General features: G+C 39.3%; 1 protein-coding gene across 2 annotated transcripts in view; it reads left to right on the forward strand.

Annotated features, from left to right (window-relative positions):
• The first annotated feature begins 304 nt into the window (after positions 1–304).
• arnt2 (aryl hydrocarbon receptor nuclear translocator 2) overlaps positions 305–13803 on the forward strand; it is a 73017-nt gene continuing 59518 nt past the window's right edge. The window contains exons 1-3 of one of the 2 annotated variants that reach the window (XM_022740185.1): positions 305–605; positions 8825–8936; positions 13258–13305. In XM_022740185.1, the coding sequence (XP_022595906.1) occupies positions 575–605; positions 8825–8936; positions 13258–13305 (191 nt within the window). In that variant the 5' untranslated portion in view covers positions 305–574. The remainder of the gene's footprint in view (positions 606–8824; positions 8937–13257; positions 13306–13803) is intronic. The other variant, XM_022740179.1, reaches the window with a different exon arrangement.

Raw genomic sequence — 13803 nt, forward strand, 5'->3', positions numbered from 1 at the left:
ATGTTGGCCTGAGCAGGGACTTATTCCACACTGCTCCAGCAGCTCAGTGGACAGGAGAGTGGTCCACAACTGGACGGCTCGGTGACAGAGGGCCGAATAGTGTAGTGAGTATTTAAAAGTTGTTTATTAACACAAAACAACTTGAAGAGCAAAGCAAACTTTATACTCTATGTAGCATTGCATTCAAAACGCCACAAATATTTGCATGACGTTCATCACCGCACCAGTCGGACTATAACATTAATTTATTCAAGCAACCCTAAAATCTCGCGGTGCTACCATTCAGACATCTTGCATTTTATTAAGTCTGGTCTTGGAGAAATTTTCCTTTAACATACATTACATATGTGTGTGTGTATGTATACTTATATATATTCCACACAGACACAGGCTTTCGCTGGGTTGTTGGAATCCAGATTATTTTTAACCCTGCGTTAACGGATGTGAGGCGGTCGGACCGAGCCTTGCGTGCCAATCCCGCGGAGTTTAGACGGTCTCTCACGGGGGCTCTGTAGCCGTATTGTGCGTCATCTCCATCGCTGCCGTTCTGTTATTTTTCCTCCGTTGAGGCAACATGGCAACTCCCGCCGCGGTCAACCCGTCCGGTAAGTCAATATTCAGTCCGCCGGTGAAGACAGCGCCGGTACTAACACTAGCTAGAAAACAAAAAAAGAAGCAGGGTTTTGTTTAGACCGTTGCTGAAGAGGGTTTGAAGCGCCGACAGGCCGCCGGAGCCTGGCTCAAGCATCCATCCCCCTTCCCCCACCGAACCGCCGTTGACAACATAGCTATTCTTCACAGCTTATGTAGTACTACTTATGTGGTTGAATGTCAAAACGACTTGGTTGTATCATTTTATGCATTTATGCCCCTTTGTGGTTGTATTTTTGTTCCTGTTCATCTCCGTTAGGCTAGGCTAATGTGTTCGTTTCGCCGACCCTTTGCTTTCCTCACTCTGTGATACAAAAGGTTATTTTGCATATCGTTGCTCCACCGCATTGCCCTTCATATGTTATGTGTTACATCGGAGACATTTCAGCATTTGTTGTCATGAAAGAGAAGCAGGCTGACAGCGTCGTTTATATTTGTATTTCTCCGTCCATCGCCTGTTGATTCCTTACTGCATAGAAATGGTTTATAACGCTACATATATTCGCCCCGGGATGTACCGCTTTCATGCAAAAGCATATTTAAAAATACACCAATTTGACTATATGGCATTACCCATTGCCTTCATGTGCGTACAGGAAATAACATAACAAACATTTCATTCCTTTAAAGTCATTTTGCTATCCGGCATCTTCCCACTGTGACAGCGACCAATACATATTTGAATAATATCTAAACTTTGAGAAATGATACTCCTGTTGTTGGCTGAATCATTTACCTCAGAGGGAAGTGAGGAATTGTGGGAATCAGTTATAAAAGTTTGGATTGAATCGAAATACGTGGTCCTTGGTGGTTCACGTGTTTATCGATTTACCAGAAATCAATATTCAACAAATCATATGTGAAGCTCTATGTGCTTTGTGTGTTTCAGACTAAACAAAGGAAATATAAATTGTTATATTTTTAAATAGAGTTTGGTGTAGTGAGTTGATGATGGTCCTGATGGTGATTGCTCATATGAATTTACTGGAACAGGCTTGTACAGAGAAAAGCATGAATCTCAGTTAAATTTGTATTAATGTACCTTAATAGACAATAGACAGTGTAACTACAGTTAATTATGTTTAACCATCTTGCCATTAATACTTTGTTTCTAATGAGCTTGATAATTAGGCTGTATTCAAAAAAGCAGGTAATAATTTCAATATGGAGCCAGTGAACTGCCAGTGCAATAAATTAAATGAATTACAGATGAATTAAGTAGTCACTGTTAAAATGTCTTAAAGTTATCATTATTCAGCATTATATGGCTAATATTATCAGGAGTTGATGAGTATTTAGGTAAGAGAAAATAACACCCAAAGGATCAGTCCACATTGGGAAAGTGTGGCAAAGTAATTATTCCTGTGTAGAGGACAGAGTATCTGAGTTTCAGAGACCTCCATATGAAAACAGGTCAACCGTACTCTACCTCACGCTCTGTGTCACTTCATTGGCAATGTAAATGAAAATCGAATATAAATAAAGAATTCGCTGGTTATTAGCACCTTGGCTGCATACAGAGTGTTGAGATGAGGTGTTCTTAGAATGAACAATGAACAGATGAGAAAATAACCCTGTCAGATAACAGAAGGGCACAGTGAGAAGACGAAACATAATCCTGCCTCTTTCTATAGTTTAAAGACAAAGTGCTCTGTCAGTCACTTCAGAGGAGAGTCTTCTGTTTTATGGAAGCAGCACCAAACCCTCCAGGCCAGGCACAAACCTATTGCTTTAATTATTACCCCCTGCATGTTACGCTTGTTGTAATGTAGTGACCCACTCAGATGTTTGGCGGGAGCGTGCAGTGAGAGCTACGTGCAGCTCCTCTATCCAGTGATGACACCCAGTTAGAATTAACTCATGGCTAATGCTGCTGCTGCTGTTGCTGCTGTAGCCAGAGGAGGACAAAGTTAGCCTGATCTGTGATCAGCCTTACCGTTTCCGCTGGAATGGTAATAAGGTTAGGTGTGTTGACCTCAGACCAGATACCTAGGGTTGTGGGAACGCTGTGTCATTGAAGGATTATCTCCAGCTGGTCGTCACCCAGATCCAATTGGTGTAAGAGCATGTGAAACATGACAGGTGAAATGATCTAATGAGGGTTGCGTGTTTAGAGAGGAAAAAGATGATTTCAGGTTCATGAAATACAGATCAAACTGCAGCATGTAAAGAAAACTAAAGGTAGTGAAAGCCAGCAGGAAATGCTCAGTCAGTCTTGTTTCTTCTCTGAGCAGATTAATCTTCCTGATTTGAATTATAGTGTTGTCTTTGTCTCAAAGTCATTTTTACATGAATCAGTTTGTCAGTCAATAGAACATTAACACACAAACACATTGATCATTTTAATGTGCTGCTTTTTTCTGAATCCCTCTGACTTTGAGACTGTCGGTCAGTTAAACATTTCCTTGACTTCTGGGAAATTGTGATGGTCATTTAGGGTTTTTATCAATTTAATATTTCTTTGGGTCAAGTTCAGGTTTGTGCATTTTTACTCATCAAAGTTTGGAATAGAAATCAAAAAGGAAAAATGTTTTGATGCCAATGCCAATGTATATCTTTGAAAGGCTAAAACTGGCTGATATATCTAGTAGCATCTCTAGTAATAGGCTGCAATTACGGCAATTAAGAATTACCAACAATGCATATAAGATGATATTAATATATTGTCCGTGTTATTATTTTGGGCTATATTAACAATTTTCTGATGCGCATCATACCGGTGTGTGTTCAATTTTATGTAAATATAAACATGTAAACTGGTGATCCAAGTCGTTGGGCTGTGTTCCCTTGTTACGCATCGCATTAGACAAAACTCTTCAAATGTGTTAGAGAAATCATTTTCTTGGGATTATTTATTTGGACATTATTGAACATTGCAACAATCACAATGAAATGATTTCCAATAGATTATAAAAAACAGAAAAAGAAATACAACATTATAAGAGAGGTTTAAATAGACAGCTTAGTAATCGTTAAACAAGTAAAAATACAGTGGTGTCATGCTCCTAATTTTGCATCCAGTTCTTTAGTTTGCATTAAATTGGTTACTTTTTACTTTTTTACTTTTAATTAATTTTTTTATACATCATGGAGAAACTGCTAAGAGAATATGTCTGCGTGTTTTTTCTGTGTATTCCTTTTGGCGTATTAATTATCCTTTTTGAAAAGTAAACGTCCTGAGGCTGTTTGATAGACCTGGTGTTTGGGGAAAAGACATCTGGAGGGAAGAGAGGAGGAAAGAATGACAGGGAAGAGAGAGAATAGAAATAACCTTGTCTGAGGGAGAGCAGTGATTGAAAAGGAGAAAGTAGTAAACCAGTTCCCCCCTGGTCTCCCAACAGGCTTATTAATGCATTTGACCTCAGGGCTTTTAAGCTTTTGGCTGTCTGAATAATGTATGTGACTAAGTTAAAACCAGGCTTGTGATCAACTGTAGCTGCGTGTCTTTAAGATGCAGCACAAAAGGAAGCTGAAACACTTGCCATGCATTTTAAGAAATACAGGGATTGTCGACTTATCCAGTTATAGACCAGTGGAAGACTGTTGGCTCTGGTGCTCCATGCTAACACTTCACCATCATTTTGCTGAGTGACAGTGACACTAGGCAACTTTTTTGGTACTGGCAGCAAGCTGTGAGTATCTGAACCTGTCAGATAGAGGTGTGCCCTCTTTTATATGATTCATGGTCAAATTGGAAAAATTCTTAATGTTAGAGATGACACTGATTGCAATTTCCTTGACTGATTGTGATTTTGGCTGATTGTGATTTTCTAAGAACTACTAATCGACAGTTACTCAAACATTTTATAACTTTTCTTTAATGGACAATTCAATTGTATATTCCTAATAAAACATTGGCTATGAACTATTAAATAAATAGGTGAAGTGGTGGGCACCCTCTCTCTCTCTGTGGCACTGTCTTTGGCTGCTGCTTGAAATTGGACATGTTCAGCGGGGTCACTCCCAGTGAAGAACTTCCATGCTGACGACATGTTGTGTGTGTGTGTGTGTGTGTGTGTGTGTGTAGCTGTGTCTGTGCTGTTCTGTGCACAACGTGAACCATCGTGTGGCTTATGAGTGTAACTTGTGACCGGCACAGAATCAGATATCTGAGATCAGATTTGACTAGTGTTTTTGGAGCTTGTTTAGATGACATTAGAAAGGTGACAGGAAGTAACGGCGGGAATAGATGGTGGACGAAATGCAACAACATCCCCAGCTAAACCAAATGTCAAAATATTTAACATTTTACAGGAAAAACAGAGAAGAACTTAGTATTCAGATGTGCTTTTTTTCTTATTTGACACCTGCACGGGACAAGTAACACAGTGACACGTGAGATGAATTTGGAAATTGTACTTTTTTTGGCTGGAATGCAACAGCAGGGCCAGAACTATGTCAATGTCAGTGACTGAGTGATGAAGTTACACCACTGACTGTTGCTCTTTCAAAAGGAGTTGGTGCAAACAGTTTCTATTACATCATCAGGGGGCGTTTACAGGCTGTGTTGCCAACCTAGAGCCTGTATTGCAGGATTCACTGATTTTACAGACCCCTAGTAACAAATCTAGCGATTTATTTGGACAAAACTTAGCTGCTTTCCATAAAAGTTGCCAGTAGGGCTGCAGAATACGCAAAAAAAATCATATTGCGATTATTTTGGCAGATATTGTGATTTCAGTTGGAATGGTCTTTTTGCATTTCTGCATGATTTTTGTTGGGTCTTGTACCATACAAACATGTTTCTTAATGTCTGAAGAATATGATTTGTAGGCTGATGCGTCTCTGTAGCACCTGTACCGTAATCAAAAAACATCTGATTTGGATGGTGCATTTGGCCATATTGCAATTTTAATTATGTTTCGATTAATTGTGCAGCCCTAGTTGCCAGTATTGCCCCTCGAACATGAGGTAGACTTTCCCTCCAGAGGCACCTCTCTCTCATTCAATTGACTTATTTTTTAGAGTGTGTGTGTGCTGTTTCTGCCAGGCTGAATGACCACACTTATTGTTGGATGAAGCCGTCTCTTCATCAAATTATGCTAGTTTAGAGCCATGTGTTACTCATACCCACTTCATGAATGAATGATGGAACAGTGCTTCTTAGAAAGAAAGCCCCGCACCGCAGAGTGAGTGTGTGTTTCTCTGGAAGCGAAGACGAAGGCGGGAATGCATACTGTATCAAATATTAACTAAGTTACGCGGTGCACTGGGGCATACTGTAGGGTTTGTTTGGCCTATCCATTGCATCTGGCTGAATGAGTGAGTGAGTGAATAGAGTGGAGAGATGGAGGGGAAAACAGCAAGGCAAATAGAATGGATTTGTGGACGAGCGAGGGGAGAAATAATGCAGTGGCAGTGAGAGAGAAAGAGAGGGAAATATGAGAGGAAGATGGAAGCAGTGTAATTCCTCTCAGCCGTAATGACACACAGCATAGTGGCTTTAGATTGAATGGAACAGCGAGCACATATTTTACCGCCGTCATTACAGAGTAAAAGCTGATAAAAAGGCCTGTGCAAGAAAATGTGTGTGTGTGTTTCTTGAACATCATCAGATAGAATTTGGTGTCCAGGCTGCAAACTACAGTGACTAAGGATGGGGGAAAACATTGATTCACTTAAGTATTCTTGTTCTTATGATTTTTTAATTGGTGAGCCTCGTTAGCTGGTTGAACTGGTTAGCCTGACAGCATAGGCATGTGAACGAGAGAGCTCTTTGTTCAAACAGCAGCCGAAGGTCGCCGGTTTCCCTTTCACAGTGAATAAATCCTCATGTTTAATGGCGCCGCTGAACGGTAATGGTTAACTTTCTGCTAACTGTAAACAGCTAACTGCTAACTTGTTGTGTGAGCATCTGCTGACCGGAAGCTTCATGTTCACAGCAACTACATCAACTCATTGGGCCCAAGACGAGCTTGGGACTTCAGAATAAAAGCACGAGTGTCTCTGCTTTGATTCACTTTGTAATAACAGTACTTTACTTTATTGTAACAGTAGTGTATTTAACTTAATTACAACAGTACTTTAGTTTATAGCAATGGTGCTACTGAAATAAAAATCAGAAAAACTGAGTGGTAACATTGTTTTTGGAAATATGACTCATGATATACATTGTCTCTAGAAGTGCATGATTCTACTTTTTCCCATGGTCTAGTGTTAAAAAGTAAATAAAAATTGCAGTAAATCTAACAATCAAATAGTAAAAATTGCAATACATATCCAATCGGCACCCCAGTATTGTAGTAGTACGGAACTGGGAGATATAAGTGTGTACGTGGGTGATGTAAAGCCTACTAGTAATATTCTCTAGATGCCTGTATCACGCTTTGGTGGATTCAGTTGCCTTTCTGTTCTGTTGACACTGTTGAGTAAAGATTTTGTAGTAGCGACAAGATCATTCACTCCACACACAAACAACAAAGCTTTATTTATAACAAAGTTATCTTTACGTATTTATCTCACAACCTTAATTATACACAAGATATGCAGCCTCATGGTGTGTAGAGCCATGAGCGAGTGGCACGTAACATGAAGACACACAGTATGTTTTTTGTTTGTTAATGAATTTTAACTTGTCTGGTGGGCAAGTCAATTTCTCTGTCACTTGTTTTACAAACTTGTCCTGCAATAGCTGTCATGGTCTGCCCTGAAGGGACTCTTTCTTTGCTCTCCAGTTTACCTGTTTTGCAATGCTTAGTTTTTCTTGTCCAATTTTGATCTGTGGCCTCACCATCCAGTAAGTTTTTGGTTTGTTTTATTTTTGAATACATTTTTTTTTTTAATATCATATTACCGTAAATAGCAAACTCACAAAAACTGAAAAGCACAAAGACAAACTCAGGAACGCAGAGAAAAACTGTGATTTTAGATGTAAATCCCACTTCTTTTCACATCATATTTCATCTTTTAGTCATATTTTATAATGATAGTAATTTTGGATTACAGTTTATTTTGGCTGGGTTGTGGTTCCACATTTCTAAGTGTTTTTATTAACAGACAAAATTAACCCCATACTAGTGATTTCAGTTCAGAACTATGGACTCTGGCTTTCTCTATTTAATAGTGGAAAAGGCTGTTAACTCTACTGTTTGTTTGGCCGTAGAAATCTAAACCATTTACAAAACACATATGTTGTGTGACCTCTTAATGCCACAGTTTCATTGTCCTTCTCGCATCAATCTTTGTTGCATTTCCAACATGGTTCGTGTGGTTTTTTTCCCTCGTTTTGGCCCTGAACATGACAAGTACATTAGCCTCTTGGTGTATTCTAGAGTGACTTTGAATTATCAAGGTTGTTTTATTATCCAGCCGTACCAGTTCATGTGCAACAGTGTGGGCAGGCAGGAGATGAATGCAAAAGAGTGACAACACCAGCTCATCAAAACTGCACTGTGCAAGATGTGAAAATTTAACTTACCATTCATTGAAGAAGTGAGAACTGTAAATCATGATATCTCTAAATATAGTCATTGATTGTCACTGGTGATGTAAAACCTGCCTTTTTGAACACATTTCTAAGGTGTTGTGAATGATATTGCAATTATTTTGGCAGATGTGATTGTGGTGTGAGTCACAATTTCAGTTCAAATGATCGTTTCTGCATTTCATTTTCACAGAAATTTTTAAAATGATGATGATGTGACTTTTGTTGGTATCAAACAAACATGTTGCTTTACGTCTGGAGAGTATGATTTGTAGACCATAGTGTCTCTGTAGCACCACAACGCTTCTGGTGCTAACAATGCACAACAATGTGACGCATTTTACCTTCTTTGCAGCTCCTGTGATTTGGATATTGCACTCGGCCATATTGCGATCTTGATTATATTTGGATTAATTGTGCAGCCCTAGTTGTGAGTGAACCAGAGCAGCATGAGGTAATACAAAACAACAACAGCAGTGTCAGTAACTGTTTGCTGACAGAGAGCATCACTGAGTAAAGTAAGCAGAGCTGATGTCTTCACATCTATTTCAATATTCGTCAGGTGAAGCACGCCCTGGAGAGTTACTGCTGGTTGAAACCTGCATCTGAACTGTGACAGGCAGCCGTGTGCACGAAGACCGAAAACAAAACAATGTGAAACTGTACAGAAAATGTTTATATTTATAAAAATACTACACAGATACTACTGCTAACCCTGTGTTGGTTTACTGTTATTGTTGTATCCTACAGAGATGGGCAGTGAGTTGCCAGGGACAGTGGGGATGCCGGGAGCAGTTGGTGCTGGCCAGGTGAGGATGGGAGGAACCGTGCCAGGCCGCGGGGGCAAGAGGAGATCAGGAGGGTGAGTATCATCACTGCTGACCTGCTGTGGAAACTACCCACCACACATGTATTATCTACAGCAAAGGTTCAAAAACTTTTCATAGCATGCTCTGAAAATAACACCCAACAGTCCCCAGAAGCTGATGCAGTTTTGTTTTCGGGTTACCTGTCACTTTATCCACAGTTTTTACTTTCAGCCTTATTATAGCATTGCAGGGAACAAAATGTCAGTCATTCATATCATCCTGATGTGTGTGAAGCACCGAGAGAGCTTCATACTTAGCTAAACACAAATATTCCCGCTTGTGTGCTGTGTTGTGATTGGTTATTTTTATTGAATTTGTTACTAAACTTGTCATAGGTCCAATCAAAGGTGGTTCACATTGAGTGTATTGTGACCTGGTTGTATTGAAGGTGGCGTGAAATGTCCCAGAAGCTGTATTTGTTAAGAGAGAACAACAACCTGCTCTCAGCTTCACCATCTGTTCTTCCTCTGATCGGGCAGTTATTGGGCTCGTATACGTTGTATTTTCTTGCTTCATCCTGTCGCGACTGAAATATTTTGTCTGTTCAGGATGTTCCAAAATCATCAGGTCCTAAATTCTGGTTCTTGGAAATGAGCTTTTATGAGCTTTGTAGACACTAATGTCAGATCACAGGCATCCTGGCTCAGGTTATTAACGACCTGCCAGTGTTCTTTTATTCAGTAATCAGATTGGTGGTACCACCACAAAAGTACACTGTAAAACATCAAACATGACTGATCCTTCCCAGTAACTTCATGTAAATATTAAGTTTTGTTGATTTCAAATTAATTCAAATTCTGGTTTTCATTTTCAGACTTTTGAACTTATAAACATGAGTTGTTCTAACCTGAGGTCTTATAGTTAGTCGTTTTTAAATACTACTATCGTTCAATTTTTAAAGAAAAAAATTAACACATTTACAGACATCCCATCATGCATCGTTTGGGAGTTAAAACTCTATATACATGTATTTTTTGTACCTGAAGAACCCATTCATGATGGAAACTGTCTGTTTGTTTAATACATTAAATTAAGTCATGCTTGTTTCTTCTCATAAAAAAAATAGTGCTAACCACAATGAAAGTGTTGCATTTCGTCCCCGTAAACAAAGTCACTCCGAGCAATATTTAGAAAATATTAGTCTCATACCATGTGTATGTGTACAGGTGGTGATGGTTTAATGTGATGCTCTTCTGTCTCTTGACATCTTTCCTTTTATTGTCTAGCATTAACTGTCTAGTGCAGGTGAAATCCTGTACAGAAGTGTTACAGACGTTAAATGTTAATCAATATGAAATCAGTCTCTCTCTCTCTCTCTGTCTCTCTCTCTCTCTCCTTCCTTTTACCTCCATCATTCAGTCCTTACACTGGTCAGCTGCGGACACTTTGGGACTGCTGTTGCTGTCAGTGATCGTTGTTGGATTCCTGTTGTTCGTTTCTCGGAATCATGTCTACATTCTGACAATACCATTAGATCTATTTAGATCAGTTTACAGTTTCATACATCTTTTACTGTCTTTTTAGTGTTATGTGTCTTTCCAACATCACTCAACCTAATATTTGGCATGTTAGTGCACATTTTGACTAGAAAACTGCATTTAGTATGCAGGATGAACCCCAGATTTGGCCATTGCATGCTTGTGATAGTGATTTACAATGAAAAGTCTTTGTCTTTGTAGTGTAACATCTTTGTTCTTTGGTTTTTGTTAAAAGACCAAAAGGTGACATTTAAAACGCTGATACAGAGCTAGAACAAAAATGAGAAGTCATGATGGACATTAGAAAAGAAAACAGTAAATAAAAACGTTATTTATTTTCTGCAGGTCTATATGCTAAAAGGAACCTTTAAACTGCACTGCACAAAGTCCTTTTGTATTAACTGCTTTTTTCAATGCTTGCATATAGGTTTGAAGATGTGTATTTCTGTTCGTCTCTTTGTGGACTTCAGCATAAAATCTTTAGTGGAGGCTTTTAAATCACACCTGAATTTTCAAGTTTCAGTAACTGCATCAAGTCCATCAGCCAGGTTTTTGGCTGTGGCTGGGGATTTAGGTCAGACCCCAACCATGTGGAATGCGATACCTGCCAGTCCACATGAAGTTTTGGACAATCACATAACATATAGATTAATATGGAATAATGAAACTAATGATTATTTTCATTATTTTATCATCTAACTATTTTGGATTAACTGATTAATTTGGTCAATTAAACATAAATCCCTGTCACAATTTTCCAGAGTCCAAGGTTACATCTTCAGTCCTGCCAACAGGACAAACTCAAAGATATTTACTTTACAACTGTAAAGGACAAAGAACAAGCAACAGGAGCAGAGCCCACCGATCTATGTCTTTTAAGATGATAAAATCAGTGGGGATGTTTTCAGCTGCTCATCTTATGAAGAAGTGGTGTTAATGCACTTTTCCTCTGCTCGCCGGTGGAAAAAGAAAGTAAACTAAGTGATGCAACCCTTTTACTTTTGTGTTGGTGTTTCAGTTTGGAAGCAGAGCTTAAAAAATCAATTTCAATTCTGCATTTGTGTGGAAAGAACAATAAAGGAATGCGGTGGAAAAACATGGGGCTGCTTTAGACTTGGTATGTGTGTTTGTGTGTATGGGGGGTGCTGTACATGAGCTAAGTACCTTGTAAACCAGGGGCCAAAGCAATGCACTTAACCCATGCACAGGCAATAGGCCTACATAAACATGAATAAATAATACAGACCTGCATGTAGGCAGCATGGCAAATAAACCTGGCACAGGGAGGCAACAGGGACTGCTCATGTCTATTCCATTGTTGATTTATTTATTCAGCTGAGTGTGTATATGTACATGTCTCCGTATGTGTGGACAGAGTTGATGCAGACAGGGTGTTCTGCCTGAGCTCTCTGCATAACATTCACTCAGGCTGGCTTGGTTTCTTGGATTTGTTCATGTTGTGAAATCATTTGGTGATGGGCGCAGTGATGAGCAAAATCCAGCAAGGCTTGAACTTGCAAGCATTGTTAACATCGTGCAGTGTTTTTACATGGCCTTACTGTATGTATAGTCTCTGTTCTTCACTCAGCTGATTTAGGGGAGTAAGGAGTCCTAATTTTCCCAGCTAGATTTCTCTCTCATATACAACATACATGTAACTGGGTTTCTAATCAGATTTTTACTTGTTTACATGTGCATGACAAAAGGCTGCAGACAGGGAAAGTATCAGCTGAGTGCAGGATGAGACCTTATATTTAATGTATCTCCATCCAAAGCCCGACTGAGGCTGAAGATAATACCAAATAACCTCTAGAAGTCTAAAAAAGTTTCCACTGCAACATTTGACTTATTCAGACACATTGGTGATGTGAGAGACGGCTCTGCTCTGGAGTCTGCTCTGTCCGTGCATGTGATGCAGTCATCGTAGTTCAGTTGTTTTAGCTGGAGCAGTGGTGATGTCACTGCTGTGATATGTGGCAGAACTATTGAAAGCAGGTACCTTTCCACAGGAGCCCCTGTTACATTGTATTCTTGCTCTTTATTTTGAAGAGCTCTTAAGAATACTTTAACTCTTAAGAATATTTCAAATGAGGAGGAGTTATGGAAACCTTGGGTTCCATAAACCTCTCAACAAGTGGCTTCATAATAATAATGCAACCTGATGTGTATTTCTAAGAAAACATACATCAAGTCATGTATTTGGGGCAGAAAGCCTGGATGGCCTGATAACACACTAAGTATGCTCTCTCTTCCATCTCCATCACTCTTCTGTTTCCATTACAGTCAGGCTTGCAGTTCCGTTATTAGTCTGAACATTTGTACAGTTCAGCAACCCCCCAACACTGTTATACTGCCATGTTCTTTGTACAGCGTTGACACTGTTCTGCTAAGCAAAGTTTGATGATCTCAAAATGCTCCAAAGCCAAATAATACAATACAATACAATACTGTTCAGTGTAATGCATGCCTGCTCCTGAATTGCTGTTCTGTTTTCATCTGTACTCTGGCCACACTCGGTTGATTTCAAACCTTGTTTCACAGTGATGTGATTTCAGTGGTAGGACAATGACATGGCTCATCACCTGTGCCTGCGGTCCGTTGTTTGGTCTGTTGGTTTATTTGTCAGCAAACATAACTTTGTCACTTTGCAGCAGCAGAACCAAATGAGGAAAGACTTCACTGCTCCAAACTGATGTGTGCCGCTATCTCTGTGAATATACATACAGTAAAATATACATGTTTTACCAGAACACACAGGAGCTGTAGTCGTGAGAGAGCACTGTCAGCTCTCAGTCTAATAGAAGTAGTAACTGTGTTTTCTGTGGTTGTTTCTCAGAATGGACTTTGATGATGAAGACGGAGAGGGACCTAGCAAATTTTCAAGGTGAGAACAATGAAAGCCGGTAGCACTGACCCCCTGTGAAATGTCTAGAACTAGTTCACAAAGATCACACAGTTCCTGTTTCAGGGTATCCGCGGGTACGAAAAATTTGTGTTTAAATGAAAATTGTTGGATCCAATTTTTATTGCACTATTTGTATTCAAAAGTGGGTAAATACTAGTGTGCATGGTTCGATCAAACAGGAGCATCAGTTTTCCTTGGTTTTGAATTGGTCTTAGATTAGTTTCATCTTGCATTATAAAGGTCTTAACAAATTTGTCTTTGAGAACCCTGCAGATACCCTATGTTTGTAACATTTCCCTCCATCACCAATTCAATGTTTTGTTATGTTTCGTTTTTGAAAGAGAGACTCGAGTCTGTCTCTGTCACTACATCGCAACTGTCCTCTCACTTTTAATTTATCTCAACTTGTTTTTCCTTTTTCTTCCTTCTCGTATTGTGGAGTGTGTGCGTATGTAGGATGTACAGTAAGTGCTTTAT

This window comes from Seriola dumerili, unplaced genomic scaffold (assembly GCF_002260705.1).
Source record: "Seriola dumerili isolate Sdu_G_001 unplaced genomic scaffold, Sdu_1.0 BDQW01000003.1, whole genome shotgun sequence".
Lineage (NCBI taxonomy): Eukaryota > Metazoa > Chordata > Actinopteri > Carangiformes > Carangidae > Seriola > Seriola dumerili.